The 16,702-nt window shown below is 37.9% G+C and overlaps 2 protein-coding genes across 6 annotated transcripts in view; one reads left to right on the forward strand and one right to left on the reverse strand.

Moving 5' to 3' along the window:
* LOC126372294 (potassium voltage-gated channel protein Shab) overlaps positions 1 to 16,702 on the reverse strand; it is a 64,953-nt gene that overhangs the window by 27,395 nt on the left and 20,856 nt on the right. The gene's annotated exons all lie outside the window — the stretch shown is intronic.
* Positions 1,002 to 5,194, forward strand: LOC126372659 (uncharacterized). The gene is made up of 2 exons (XM_050018508.1): positions 1,002 to 3,855; positions 5,172 to 5,194. The coding sequence occupies exons 1-2, from the start codon at positions 1,002 to 1,004 to the stop codon at positions 5,192 to 5,194; spliced, it is 2,877 nt and encodes a 958-aa protein (XP_049874465.1).

The following is a 16,702-nucleotide window of genomic DNA, read 5'->3' on the forward strand; positions in this document are numbered from 1 at the left end:
GTCAGTACACGTCTGTATTCTGAATCAGATCGAAATACTTGAACATTGTGCAATTCGAGACCAAGTAACAAAGATTGTATTCACGAAGGTATAAACTGAGAAGGATATAGGCAATCCTTTTGTGAAAAGTTAAGTACTTAAAGGTAGGTGGTGGCCGGAAGGCTGTGGGTGACCTTGCTGGTTCCGTTCCATCCATCACGGCAGAGGGTCGGCGGCGCTCCGGCACGAATAGCGCGCGCAATCTAGCTCGAGACATTGACCCATCTAGTCGCCACTAGATCACCATTACAGATGGATGTACGATACGTAATTACGTACAGCTAGAGCCGCCGCCATCACTCATCGCTTGATATTTACCTACTGTTAATGTTATTTAAGATAAGTACACAGTTTTTCGACGGAATATTTAACAATATCAAGCTTACCGGGTGTTTGTTTTGATTTATTTGCTTAAGGATTTTAGTTCCACCGATTCACCACTAGATGTCGCTGTTCATAATTAGAACGCGGTATTGACTTGTTTATTTTGTTTTCTTATAAGAATTTTTTTGTTTCTAATTGATGTTCTTGTGAGTATATTAAATAAGTGTGAAGTGAATTAAAGTGTTTAATTGTGCATAGTGGTCCTTCGTTCCCGGATTTGTAAGTAAAAGTGCAAGTGTAAAGTGACTGCGGTAAAAACTTAGAAAAATTTCAATATTAGGACATAGTCTCTGGAGTGCTCAAAAAAGACTTAGAAAAATTTAGTGAAAAGTGATAAAACCTTAGAAAAATATTCGTTTCTTGGACTTAGTAAATTTGTGTTAACTTCAACTAGTGAACATTTTAACTTAGTTTCTGGCAGTGTTTTTGGACTTGTAATTTTTCAAAAACAAAAATTGACTTCAAGAATTTACTTTGTCAACAATTACGTTTAATGCAAGGCGTATACGTGGTACAATTACGATACAAACTGAACTTGTGTATTTCACTTACTTATGTGGTAATAAACACTGTACACCATGACAGAAGACGTGAAAACACATATGGCTAAACTGGCTGATCAGTCTGGCAAAATTGGAAAGTTGATGATAAATAGTAAGAAATGTGCGAAAGCCAAGATTACCAAGGGTTATTTAGAGACACGTCTGGAGACAGCGAACGAATATTGGATGGCCTACACATCAAGTTATGATTTTGTTACGGCAAATCTTACGACGAAAGAGCTGGAAACATATGACATTAATTTGGAAGAAAATTATCAAACTACTGAGGATGCCTATTTGGAGCTTAAAAGCTGGATAAAAGATCACATGTATGAGTACCAAAAGCAGGAAGTTCAAGCGCCAGCTCCAGCTTCAATTACGAATACAAATCAAGTTTCTGGATTTTCACAATGTAAACCGAGGCTTCCACCGATACCGATACCTACCTTTTCGGGAGATTACAACCAGTGGATGAGTTTTAGAGACTTATATGTTTCTCTTATACACAACGATAGTACATTATCAAAAATTGAAAAACATCATTACTTAAAGGCCAGCTTGTCAGGAGAAGCGGAATTGTTACTCAGAAACTATTCACTTACTGAAGCCAATTACGATGATGCTTGGAAAAAATTGGGAGATAGGTATAATAACAAAAGAGTAATCGTTAACAATATACTGAATCGTTTATTGAACCAGAAGAAACTGACTTCGGAATCTCCAAAGGGTATTAAAGATTTATTAGATACAACAAGCCAGTGCCTCGATTCTCTGAAAAATCTGAAAATTGATACATCCTCTTGGGATGCAATTGTGGTACACATTGTTGTCTCAAAGTTAGACATAGAATCTCACAGGCTGTGGGAACAGTCATTGGAACAGTCTACAGACATCCCGGAGTTTGACGAATTAACTTCTTATCTTGAGAAACGATTTAGAGCTATGGAGATGATTAATATAACACAAACTAAAGAACCACAACGAAAAGACTTCACTAAACCAGCACACCTCTCACAAAAAGTTACTACGGTCAAAAGCTTCGCTACTGAACTTGATACTGCTTGCACTTATTGCTCAAAGAATCATTATGTTTGCCACTGTCAAGATTTTGCTTCACTTACCGTCAATGAGCGTCAAGATTTTGTGAAGAAGAACAGGATTTGTTTTAACTGCCTTGTAAAGGGTCATTCTGTGAATCAATGCAGACAAAGCACGACGTGCAAAAAATGTGGTCGACGGCATCACACTTTGCTGCATTTTACCAACCCTAACAAGACAAGCTCTTCTGATAATCCTGAACCTGAACAACGAGAACAAGAAAGCACACCGTCAACCTCTGCTTGCAACCTCAGTGTAAATAAAGCTGAAACCATGGATGGTCAGGTCATTTTAGCGACTGCTGAAATTGCTGTTGAATCAAGAAATGGTGATACTTACATACTCAGAGCTCTGGTGGATCAAGGGTCGCAGGGTTCATTTATCACTGAAGCTGCCTCACAATTGTTAAATCTTGAACGCACTCCTATTAATGGCAAAATCTCTGGTGTTTCAAATTCATCAGTGGTTACCACAAAAGCTATGGTGAAATTAATAATCCACTCTACAAAAGATGGTGATACACAATTGGAAGTAGATGCTTATGTACTTAAGAAGCTCACCTCTTTATTGCCTTCCCGTGAATTTCCACAAGACACCTGGCCTTCAACTATGCAGCTGGATCTTGCTGATCCTAACTTTCACAAGCCAGGGTCTATTGATGTTCTGTTGGGTGCCGACGTGCATGCTAACATAATTCTGGAAGGATTACACAAACACGAGTCTCTCATTGCTCTCAACTCTCGCCTTGGTTGGTTGATATCGGGCAGAGTTACACAAACTGAAGCTGCGCAAGAACACAATATGGTTGTCACTCACACTAAAGTTGACGCAGATCATTTACTGAGACAGTTCTGGGAGATTGAAGAGAATCTACCCCACAAAAAACCTCTGACAGACTTGGAGATACAATGTGAAGAGCATTTTAAGAAAACCCACTCTCACGTGGACGGCCGTTACGTGCTTCACTTACCTTTCAAAGATGTTCCTCCTATTAATCTTGGTTGCTCCAAATCTATTGCAGTCAGTCGTCTACAACAAATGGAAAAATGTTTTATACGCAATTCCCAATTTAAGGATGAATATATACAATTTATGAAGCAATACGAGTCAGCAAATCACATGATTAAAGCACCTGTAAATGAAAGTGATACAATAAACTTACCTTACTACTTACCTCACCATGCTGTCCTTAGACCGACGAGTCTAAGCACGAAGTTAAGAGTTGTCTTCGATGGAAGTGCTGCACCTGAAAAAGGAAACTCATTAAATGACGAACTTCTAGTTGGACCTCCACTTCAGCAAGATATTAGAGATTTAGTCACAAGATGGAGGCAACACCAATTCTGTCTGGTCGCTGATATTCAGAAAATGTACCGGCAGATCCTAATTGCAAAAGATGATGTCGACTTTCAGAGAATCTTATGGCGAGAATCTCCTACACAGCCAATCGAAGAATACCAACTACTTACCGTTACTTATGGTACGTCATGCGCTCCGTACTTAGCCATACGTACACTTCATCAACTTGCTGAAGACGAAAAGGACGAATATCCAGTTGAAGCGGAAATTTTGAAGACTGATGTGTACATGGATGATCTGATGACTGGAGCATCTACTGAAGAGAAGGCTGTGTCCCTGCAAAAAGGGCTAACGGAAGTGTTAGCTCGCGGCGGTTTTCCCCTTCACAAGTGGGCATCCAATAGTGAATCAGTGTTGTGTCAAATACCCGATGATGATAAAGAGTCTCAAAGTGCAGTGAATATCAAAGTGAAGGATACAGTGAAAACGTTAGGTATCACATGGAACTCACAAACAGACAATTTTGAATTGAACATTAATTTGACTTGCACTAACAATTGTTTGACCAAACGAAATGTATTATCTGCAATTGCTAAAACCTTTGACCCTCTGGGTTGGCTGACACCTACGATAATAATACTTAAAATTTTTATGCAAAAATTGTGGTTGGCTGGCTTAGAGTGGGATGAAAGGTTGACTGAGGATTTAGAAATTGAATGGAATACTCACTTACAAAATTTCCTGCATGCTGAAACCATTCAGTTTCCACGATGGCTTGGAGTTTCTGATACCACAATGAAGGTGGAGCTGCATGGGTTCAGTGATGCTTCTTGTGTTGCTTATGCTGCTGTAGTGTACCTCAGAGTTTGGGACAATGATGTTGATGTCAATGTACATTTAGTCTTGGCTAAGTCAAAAGTAGCGCCAGTGAAGCAAGTGTCCGTTCCACGTCTCGAACTCTGCGGTGCAGTTCTATTGGCTAAAATGCTTCATCATTTAAAAATGATTTTGAAAATTGATGATCACAATGTATATGCTTGGACAGATTCGACCATAGTTTTGGCCTGGTTGCGAAAACCCCCTAACACATGGACTACTTTTGTAGCCAATCGTACTTCGGAGGTTCTAACACTCACAAACAGTAATCAGTGGCATCATGTTAGTTCGGCGGACAACCCTGCTGATCTCGCCTCCCGAGGAGTTTATCCAACTGATTTAGGGAAATCACAACTATGGTGGACTGGCCCAACCTTTTTGCACGAACCCAAAGATATTGTATATCCACGAACCGAAGTCTCTGATACTAATTTAGAAGCCAAACACAAGATCAACACAAATGTAAATTTTATGAATGATGACGAAACGAGGTGTTACCTGAAGAGATATTCCAGCTTATCAAAACTGATTCGTGTGACTGCATATTGTTTGAGATTTTTAAAGAATTGTAAGACTAAAAGACTTCACAAAAGCTTAGACAAGCCTAACTATTTAACTTGCGCCGAAATAAATAATGCCTTAACGGTTTGTGTTCGCATGTCACAATCAATCACTTTTGAAAGTGAAATTACTATGTTGTCACAAGACAAACGTGTATTAAAAACCAGTAAGGTTTCTGCTCTTAACCCGTACTTAGATGACCATAAAGTTCTTCGTGTTGGTGGTCGACTTGTAAATGCAGAGATTTCAAATGATACGAAACATCCTATCATTCTGAGTCACGACTGTGCCCTTTCCAAATTAATAGTGTTAGAAGCACATTTGAAAACTCTCCATGGAGGACCCCAACTTACACTTAACTATGTTCGGCAGAAATACTGGATAGTGAGAGCTAAAAGTCTGATCAAATCTGTGACAAAAAAATGTATTCCTTGTTTCAAGCAAAGAGCTGCACCAGTTGTTCCGTTTATGGGAAATTTGCCAAAACATCGAGTTAAACCTAGTCGTCCATTTCTCACAAGTGGTGTAGACTTTGCTGGGCCTTTTACTCTGAAACTTTATTCAGGTCGATGTAAAAAGACTTGTAAAGCGTATATTTGTTTATTCATTTGTACCGTCACAAAGGCCATTCATTTGGAGCTGGTCACGGATTTAACTTCTGCTGCCTTTGTCGCAGCTTTTAGGCGATTTACCGCTCGCCGAGGTCACTGCCAAGATATTTGGAGTGATCACGGTACGAACTTTGTGGGCGCGTCACGCGAGTTGGATCTTGCCTTTAGGGATTCGAAGTCTCAAGTTGTTGCTGAGATTGCTGAACTCTTGGCTAACGATTTCACCAATTGGAATTTCATTCCCCCCAGTGCTCCGCACTTTGGTGGCCTTTGGGAGTCTGGAGTAAAGAGCATCAAAGGTCATTTGAAGCGCGTTATTGGACAAACTTATCTCACCTATGAAGAGTTATCTACTCTTTTGACTCAAGTGGAAGCTTGTGTCAATTCCCGACCACTTACCTTAGTAAATTCTTCTTTGGATGATCCACCCTTAACTCCTGGACATTTTCTTATAGGGGAACCTTTGATAGGTGTTCCTGGACCGTCTTTGATTGATGTCAAACTTAGCCCGCTGAATCGTTGGCATATGATACAACGCATGGTTCAATGTCTGTGGCAGCGATGGCAACGTGAATATCTTACGACTTTGCAGCATCGTTACAAGTGGAACAACCTTCAACCTGACATTGATGTTGGTACCGTTGTTTTGGTCAAGGACGATCGACTACCTCCTGGAAAATGGCTTTTGGGACGAGTTGTTCAGAAGCATCCAGGGACAGATGGCATAACTCGAGTTGTTACCTTACAATTTAAAGACAATATTTTCAAAAGACCTATTGCTAAACTATGTCCTCTGCCTCTGTCTGACGATATGTAATGCATTTGTTATTTTACACTTCTATTCTATTTCACCTTTCTATGTTAAGGACTTTAGTAGTCCTTGGGTGGCGGTATGTTTGTTTTGATTTATTTGCTTAAGGATTTTAGTTCCACCGATTCACCACTAGATGTCGCTGTTCATAATTAGAACGCGGTATTGACTTGTTTATTTTGTTTTCTTATAAGAATTTTTTTGTTTCTAATTGATGTTCTTGTGAGTATATTAAATAAGTGTGAAGTGAATTAAAGTGTTTAATTGTGCACCGGGTGAGAGCCCTCAGCGCTCCCCGTTTGTCCGGCCAAGTAGTTAATATCATCTGAGACAAATCTACAATAATTCACGTCAAAAAAAACAATATCAAGACCGATCAAGTAAAATAAGCTGGACAAGTCGTCTAACATCATACATGGGATGGGTCAGTCGCCATTCCGAGTTATAATTTAATCACAAAAAGTTTGTTTCATGTAAAATACGTAAGCAATGCCATGACGCTCGTGCTAATCCCGAGTACCAGTTACGAATCCCGCACCATTGCACTAGTATTACATCACGACGTGTGACGTGGGCACTGGGCAGCTCTACGCTGCTAATATAAGCCGGGGGATATTTTCGCCGACGCAGCTGTCCGATGCGTTACGAACAACACTACTGCAAACCACTTACTTATTTATAACCACTTTACAGGACTTTCCTTTATTATGCACCCACTAAAATGAACAATAGTAGATAATATACAGTTTATAAACCTACTTAAGTACTTATCTGCAAACTAAATCGGATAGAGACATGCTCAGCGCACAAAGGATTTATTTATGGATATAAAAATTGAGTCTACGGAGAGAATACAGCACAAAGACTGTAGTACAATAATAGTAGGTATAAGGATTAATAAGGTCAAAATATTTTTTTTGTGGCAATAGCAGAAAGACAGACGTACCTAACTTAGGTACTTATACATATTTAAATGGTCTGCTCACATGCCCGCTATGTGCGAGGATCTTTTCCAATAAGATTGGCTATATAAGCCACATGCGAGCACATGAACGTCGGAGTTGAAGCAGTCGCCGTAGCCGAAATCGGCTGGATCACATCATCATCATCACTCATAAATATATTGTATAATGCAGACCAAGAAATCACTGCCATTGAATACATTGCAATAGTATTAACTATTCGTCAGTTGTGTATAGCTAAATAATATTTTATATCACTGCAAACACCAGAATAATACATGATAACATTGGAGGTGAATATAATCAGTAAACAATACAATGCACACGGTAAACTAGTTACAGCTGGCTACACACACATATGCTACTCGTAGCATATGCATGCATGGTAGCGTTGTTAGCTGCGCAATGTAACATAGCATGCATATTTGAAACTAGTCGACCCTCGCTGTGTATTCAAGCTGTGGGGCTTATAGAGAATTGAAACAAAATTGCTAGTCTAATACAGGCGAGTGAAATTGAGTGATGAGTTCGACAAATTGTATGAAAACAAATAAGCGTGCCGATAATTGTGTAAGTACTTCGATTCGTAAGTAACTACCTCATAAAAGCAAAGCATTATTACCTTACAATTATTATACGAGTCTCTTACTAGGTACTTGCATAGAAGGATCCTCCTACTTTGGGCAAAACTTTTCTCTTGGTCTTAAAAAAAAGCTTCCTGAGTATAGATGCCATTTTGGGAGAGCTACGTGCTTAAGTACCATCCCAATATCGGTGCCAGCATAATTTGGGCATAATTTGGGTCATATCATCTGAAACCGCATGCTTGCGACCTGCGCACTGAACATAACAGTTTCTGTACAACGGTATAATCAGATTTTTCATGAGTACCTACTCTCCTACTTTGTTGCTGCATTCTTCTTTTATTGTGTGGGTTATGAGGTGGATTACCAACCCCATCAACCCCGGTGTCAGGGTTACTATTGAGCCGCCAAAGGCCCCTGACATGGCTCATGTAACGACTATTTACTTACATCAGTAAGTAGTAACCGGGACCAACAGCTTAACGTGCCTTCCGAAGCACGCATCATCTTTCTTTCAGACAATCAGGTGATCAGCCTGTAATGTCCAAACCAAACTAGGGATCACAAAGTGATTTTTGTGATATGTCCCCTCCGGGATTTGAACCCGGGACCTCCGGATCGTGAGCCCAACGCTCAAACCACTAGACCACGCAGGGTGCTGCATTTATGGGATAAAATATATTCAAATGTGTTTTACATTTTTTACTTTCCGAGTGTCAATTCTTAGCACATTAATATCTAACGCAAATTCATAGAATGCAAAAACAAAATTCGTTTTCTTAGAAAAGCCGCTATTAGTGCTATCTAGGTCAATGAGTTATTGAACGAGTGTAATGGGAATGTATGAGTTTTTCATCGTAGCATACTTTCGATAAATAAATGACATTATTTCATTTCAGAGAATATATTAAATTGCAAAATAAAATGGGCTTTATGATCGGGTTAGTGTACTAAGGTCACAGTAAAAAAAGGTCACGAAATTGTAATCCCACATGTTGAATCAAATAACGTCGCAGGTTTGTTTTAAATGGATGCAAATAACAATACTTTGGTGAAAAAAGGTCACAGATAGAGAAATAATGTTATTTTTGTGAAATTTAGTCACAACTCGCAATAAAGTTGAACAGCTATCAGATATCTGTGTATTTAAGTAGGTGATCCTCCTTTTCAAACAGAAAGAGATAAAATGTAAACTAATAAATATTACTAAACGTGGCTTGTATTGCTTAAACAAAACATGTAAACAATAAAAAATATATCACCTCATTTCACTAAAGACAAATTGGACCGTTTTAAATGAGGTATTTATTTATCTTTTAGAACAAGTATATTATATTATAAAAATGTCTAATTAGATGGTCGTTAAAGAAGTGTGACAGGTGGCATGGTGGCGTGTTGATGACGTCAGAAGCATCTCGGATCTATTGGACTCGGATCATTTAATATTAGTAACGCACAAACTTAAGCAATGCTATAAATATCGCATTTCGAGAGCGTCATGATCAAATAATTTAGCCCACAAATCAACGCGATAAGTGCTATGTATAGAGTTATGTTATAAATTCATCTACTCGCATTACTTAAGTACTTAACTGAAATTATAGAGTCAAATCTATATTAGGTACTAGTTTTACTCGCCCATTAACGTCCCCACTGCTGGGGCACGGGCCTTCCCTATGAATGGATAGGGAGATCGGGTCTTAAACCACCACGCGGGCCCAGTGCGGATTGGTAGTTATTAACGACTGCTAATGCAGCCGGGACCAACGGCTTAACGTGCCTTCCGAAGCACGGAGGAGCTCGAGATGAAAACTTTTTTTTTGTGACCGGTCTTTGCGAACTAGAGGACTATTTTACTACTTAGTAATAATGTAAAATTATTGGATTTGGTTGATGTAGACTCGGAAATGTCTAGAAGCTTATGGACTCTATTTCCCTTGGACACTTGGAATTAGGGATTTGGTTGTCTGCTACAAATTAATTACGGAACCAGATCAAGGCGGGTTAAAATGGCCACATCGAAGCAATTCATCTAAGAAAGCAATATTGCTATTTGACATTTGTTTGTATTGCGCACTTACTTTTATATGCGCAAATGTCAAATTGGAATATTGCTTTCTTAGATGAATTGCTTCGACGTGGTCATTTTAACCCCCCGGATACCTTTTATAGAACTGCATAAATTTTGTTGCTCGCGCAACGATGGACACCGTGTGATCGTGGTCCTGAAGGATTAATCGTCCCTTATTTATGTAGTTATGAGAGGCCTGTGCCCAGCAGTGGGACATATATAGGCCGTTTATGTATGTATGTATATCGTACTCAATCCTATAGTCGACTTCAACGGCATGTCTGTAATAATAAGCAGCCCCGTGCATTCCAAGTTTTTCTTAACGTTCCCAATGCATGGAGCGTTGGGTTAATATCAACATTTCTAATTCCATCGACACTGTTCACAAATCGTGTTCTGCTTGTATTGGCCACTATAAAATCACAAGCTAGCTTTATTTTCACTGAGGTATGCGAACTCTAGTTGGATGTTTATATGCTGATTCATATAGAATTTTCTTAAAAAACTGACGTAGGTACCGTATTATTAGTGAATGTTTAAGTAAGTAGTTACTATTTATTGTCGTACGTAGTCGTAAGTAAGACCGAATGTCCTATTAAATCTAAACCCCATTGTTTAATTACTGTGTCTTTTTACACTTTCTTCGGAGTCCCGTGCCCCGTAGTGGAATGTTTATTAATCTGTTAATTATTATGAATGTATTACATAAATACATACATAAACTCAGGCCTATTTCCCACCGGGGTAAGCAGAGACTATGGAATTCCACTTGCTTCGATCCTGACATACTTCTTTTGCTTCCTCCACATTCATCAATCGTTTCATACACGCACGTCGGTACTATGAATCGATTATTAACATCAAAAAGGACTAATATTCGACCGACTCTATACTAATTATTCGCTTCATTATAGTGAAAGTGTTGTCTAAATTAATACCAGAATTTAAAGCGCGTTCCGTGGTTTTGGATGTTGTGTACACGTACTTAACTAATTTTCCAATAAATTGTTTCGGCGACTAATTTTAGCACGCCGTAAAACAACGTTTTATGTCGTCCGGTCATAAATATATTATTTGAGTTCACAACGACCGCAGTATTAGATCAGAATTACTTAATTTATAGAAAAATGGGTCTAAATTACCTACGAAAAAAAATTAAAGGTAAGTAATTAATTTATAATAAATGTACTGTACGAAGATGTAAACAAACTGGCATATTTTCGTTTAAGTATTTTTTTAATAGCCAAATTTAATTTTATTTATGGTTAAATTGTTTTTCTTTGGTTTTTCTTAAATTTTATAACAGTATTTTTGAAGGCAAAATGAAAAGGTTTATTTTTAATTTGTTAAAAAAAAGAGTTGAATACGGTTGAATCACTATAACCATAGTGTACATTTTTTGTAGATACTAAATCTATGACTATAACACACACAAAAGCAAACAAACAATCTGGGTGGTTTGACAGTACTTTCAAAACTTTTTCAAAGAAGGATCTTTCAACAGAATTTTTCGGGTCGATTTTTATGCTTTTCAAACGGGTTTCAAGAATAAAAAGCGTGTTGAACTTGACACGGGCATGTTAATTCCATGGCTCGGCGCGGGCTGCCGTCACCTTTGCTCGTAAAGTGTCCAGTTTAATGGGTATCAATAATGGCGAGTTACGAGCCATCCCACCGATTTACGACGCATTGGCGAGCAGCCGATGCGGCGGGAACCGTGCTCACTCAACCAGCGCACACGGCACGGACGACATATTTTATTTCTTTTTAATTTCTTCAGGGCGTGGATGGAAGTCTTTTCAGTCAATTTGTGACTAATTTGTCTGTACGATTTTAATAAAGTTAAGTATATTATTTGTTTGTATTATAAAAAAGTAATTCTGTAGTATTCGATTTCATGCTGCTACAATGAAGAACTTTCCAAGCTAAATTCCCGAAAAAAATACAGATGGTGCTGAGAAAAGTTGCTTTCAGACATAATAATGCAATTATATCATGCAAAAATTATTTTTATATATATGCCTCGGCCATTTTTATATATGCCTCAGCTATAACATTATAATTTTGAATAATTATGTACCCGAGCAATAAGAAAATAGCTAATTATCACGTTAAACGTCCACGTTACGTTCATGTTATTCTAGTTGTAAGTGATTCTATGTAAATATTTTTAATGCAAAAAAGATTATATTATTATTGTTAAATCTGTACAACGCCATCAATATTGATTTTGGGGAATGTTTCCTGGAAATTCCGCCATTATTATTAAAAGCACATTAAGGTTCATTGTTCAAGCGATGTTAAATTACTACATTGGCAGGTTTAAAAGACAATAGCATGCCCCTCACGAGTTTGCTTTTGTCTCATAAAAAGTAATTACTTACTTACCTACTTAATTTCAACCTACCAGACAAATGAACAATAGACTATAGGATATTTAACTCAAACATCTTAATTTAAAACTTTTTTTTTCTTTAATTATATCAAGGACTGATAATGCCACCCCCGATGAAAGACTCAGTACAAATGTGTACATATAAAAAAAATATAACTTCTGCTGACTTTTTTAACCAGACGTACTCTACTACTCTATAAAGTATATTACAATAGTGTCCACTGACATTTAATCTCTTTTCTCTCTTTTTCTTCTAAGTAATTCTTATCGTGTGTGTCATGAAGTGGATTCCCAGCCTCATCAACCTTGGTGTCAGGGTTATTATTGAGCCGCCAAAGGCTCCTCACGTGGCTCATGTAACGACTACATCAGTAACTAGTAACCAGGACCAACGACTTAACCGTGCTTTCCGGAGCACGGATCATCTTACTTTCGGACAATCAGGTGATCAGCCTGTCCTAACCAAACTAGTGAATCACAAAGTGATTTATGTGATATGTCCCCATCGGGATTCGAATCCGGGGCCTCCGGATCGTGAGCCCAACGCTCAAGAACTGAACCACAGAGGCCGTTATTAATTCGTCCGGACATCTAGCTAACCTTGCGTGATTCGGTGGCAGTGCCCGGTGGCAATGGGAACGCACTCATATTACACACCGAATTCGTTTACAGGAAATCAAAACACCAGCACTACCAATGGCACTGCATGTTCCCGGATTTATGCTACAACACTCCCGCGGTAATTATATTGACATAACACACGGATTTCCAGAGGAATGTACGCAGTTGATTATGAGATTAAAATATAAGAGAGTTTCCAAACTTACTTACCTACTATTAACTAAAACACAAACGACTCTTGATGATAAACTTAATACTTAGTCTGAAACAGTAAGTTTCAAAATGCTTCACATCCACGGATAACTAGACACGGCTCAAACTCTTAATACCTACCTCAGAGCGGGCAGTGCATAAGACATCACATTTCAACTTCTAAGTAACTTACTTATACTTGGCATTGAAGTCGTAAGTTGGATATGATTAATCAGCAATCATATTATGATGGCCAGATTAACCAGCTCAGTACCTACAAGTACCTAATAAGAAGGGTTGACCTAAGAATATGCATATCCCCATTACTTACAGATACTGTAAGGAACTTACAGAATAAAAGTCAGAAACATAAAAATTAGAGACAAAATCTGGGTATTTTCTACCTAAATCTACGTAGATACGTATGTGTAAGTACGTAGTCGTTGATGGGGTTGGTAATTCACCTCACAATCCATACAACAGAAGAAGACTCTACAACACAAAATAATAAAATAATTAATTCATATTCAGTCCTAAATTTTGCTTTGAGCACGCCTTATTTGTTATTTCATTATATTAAAATGCCGACACCGAATTTATTTTACAGCACAGATGATTTATACTTGTATCCGGAATATTCAGCCGTAAAACTATATTGATTTATTATTGCTTCACTGAAACACGAGTTTGTTGATTTGTAAATTAATGTCAAATTCGGAACCAAGGACTTTGACTTTGAATTTGAACACAAAACAGAAAATATGAATGAATCACTAACCGCATCAAGAATTTTGTTCCGGCCAATAATGCCATATGCGTCAAATCTACAATAGGACCTGTCAAAAATCAAAATCTAAGTAGAGGCGCTAATAAAAAAGTAATAAAAATCGTTTAAACTAGTGTTACGTACCTGCCTAAATAGAAAAGAAGCGTTTCACTCAATCAATTAGGTTTAGGCAGGACGCACACAGATGTACTTAACTATTATTTATGGATGACTTCTTGTAAATAACAAGCCACATGACTTCGTTTTGAGAAAACACGTTTAACGAAGGTATTTATTGCTGCTTCGATTCACGTTAGTCGTAGAAAGTAGCAACTAACTAAACAGGTTATTATATAATATTCCTGTTTGTCAACCTTAAAATTATAGTTTGTCTAGCTTCGTTACAGATGAATATATTTAATTAAGTATCTCCGATATGCGGGTGATGGGAGTTTATGACACTCTATTTCGAATATATAGGCCGTGACATTTCGCGGCAACGCTTCTGGGAGATCCCGATAATAAAACACTTTATACCTTTATTTCCCCGGAGAGGAGATGTTTGCCGTCTTGTACGACACATTGAGAGCGTTTAAAGTGCACTGTAAGCCGGCATCAAAACCCACTGACACCCCTCACGGTTCTTCATAAACAGCACGTCCACTGCACTGCACACGACGACGGGTGCTGTTAACAAATCTCTCGCACTTCTTATTTTAGACTGTGCCATTGACCCTTTTAATTTTGGTTTTATGATCATGTAATAACTGCTATTTTGGTATTGAGAGACGTAATTCGAGACGTAAGACTAACATAAACTAAAGAATACAAGTTGTTGAAGACCTTATATACACTTTATTGATACATTACATGATGAAATGATCTAGAAACTTATGCACAGTCATGAGCAATATAATGTACCCACTTTAGGACTCTGTCGCACTAACATATTTGACATTTAGTGAGAATTACAGTTCCATTTGTCAAAAAAGTTAATGTGACATGGTATCAAAGTGTATACATATTAATGCTCGTGACCGTACCTACAACTGAATAAATGATATATTAATATTATGTTTTTAAGAACATGAATGCTATAAACATTAATAACCACGCTTTTGCACGTACTCGTAAACAATTACAATACCTACATTGAGCTCTAGGAACCGCTTGTTTAGGAAATGTTGCAGAGTTCCAGCGAAGCCGTACCTTCCGCTCGCTTAATACACACTAATAGGGCGACCTTCACAATCGTAAACATTTATAACATCTTTACGGCGGTCAGTGTGAATGTCTTCTAAATATAATCTATGGCGACCTGATTAATAGCCGGATGATTTGGGAGTTTGTTACAAAACCGTAGATCAATTCAGAAAACTACTCTTCTGTTCAAGAATAACACTTAAATGTTTCCAGTGAGATTAACAGGAAAACTGAGTAAAGAAATATTTTGAGAGAATATGTTTCAGGTGGATCACTTCTTAGGGCAAATATAGGTGGTGTTTTAAATGCTTCTTATCAATTTAATTTCTTATTTTCGAAACATTATCATCATCATTTTGACTAAGTACCATCATTCGACACTAAAGTATTGAAGTGATTCAGTCTGTATCCATTAGGTATGTTTATTACAACATACCCAATCCAAACCAAAACAAATCTACAAACTCAAACGATCAAGATAATTACGACAGCTTTTAACGTGTCACACCACCGTGTCACACACCACACCATATATCTATGAAACTCACCTAAAATATCAAAATCTACACATTGACCAAGCTTAACAATACGCACGAAGCTCAATAGATAGGTGAAATGATAAACATTACATTTCTGTAATGTCACGGGAATGGGTTATTGTCACGCCAGTGTCGTGGCACCACGTCCGGTTGCGTGTCACGCACCGTTCGCGCCTGCCCACTACCCTCTGACACCCCAAATATCATAAGCTACTTGATACTATTAGATATGAATAAAATAAAAATAAAATAAAATAAAAATAAAAATACCTTTCACAAAAGCATAAGACACCGCTGATATTACCTGGGGGGTTAAAATGGCCACATAGAAGCAATTCATCTACGAAAGCAATATTACAATTTGACATTTGCGCATATACAAATAAGCGCTCAATAAAAACAACGGTCAAATTGCAATATTGCTTTCCTAGATGCATTGCTTCGATGTAGCCATTTTAATTTAACCCCCCTTCTTCATCAAGCTAACCCACAACTGTTGGTACTAATCCTTTATTACACTCCTAATCCTTTATAGATAGAAATAGTTACTTAATAATCTTATGTTCGTCCCACATATCCGCAGATAAATAAACGATTAGCAGGTATTTTGTATCGATTTAGCGTAGGATTCCCTGCGGTTGATAAGTATTCGTTCTAAAAAGATTGCTGGTGGCAGATAGTTGTGGCAACTGTAGCATGCCATCGTTTGTCAAGTAATGTACTGATACAACTTGATGACGATGAGAATGTTAAAATATGGGTTAAAGCTTAAACATCCTAACTCCGGCGTTCCGGCCCGCTTATCTCGCTTTCTCGACTATGCGCAGCAAGCATTATCATGGCTCAATTATCTCAGCGCGATCATTAATAAGCTACTTTTTAGGTACCTTACGACTTAAATATACTTTATTGCACTAATAACTAGTTACATCACAAACATGAAATGGACGTTATTAATTAATCGAAAGTTTATTTCTTCTCGTTGATTAAGCGTCCCCATTGCGTCTGTTTGTCATTGTGACATTTAATTAAGAAGCAAGTGGTGTCGCGCGGGAGTACTCTGCATCAGCTCCTCCGGGTTCCTACAGCTGGTCCCTACGCAATCTATACTTACCACAGTATTGTACCACTCCCTACAAGACCCACCA

Source organism: Pectinophora gossypiella, chromosome 14, assembly GCF_024362695.1.
Source record: "Pectinophora gossypiella chromosome 14, ilPecGoss1.1, whole genome shotgun sequence".
NCBI lineage: Eukaryota > Metazoa > Arthropoda > Insecta > Lepidoptera > Gelechiidae > Pectinophora > Pectinophora gossypiella.

What these genes read in the sequence shown, in the direction of transcription:
- LOC126372659 (XM_050018508.1), top strand. Translation starts at nt 1,002, where the DNA reads ATGACAGAAGACGTGAAAACACATATGGCTAAACTGGCTGATCAGTCT. An exon ending in GGATACAGTGAAAACGTTAG is followed by an intron (nt 3,856 to 5,171) that starts GTATCACATGGA and finishes TATGTTCGGCAG; the next exon opens with AAATACTGGATAGTGAGAGC.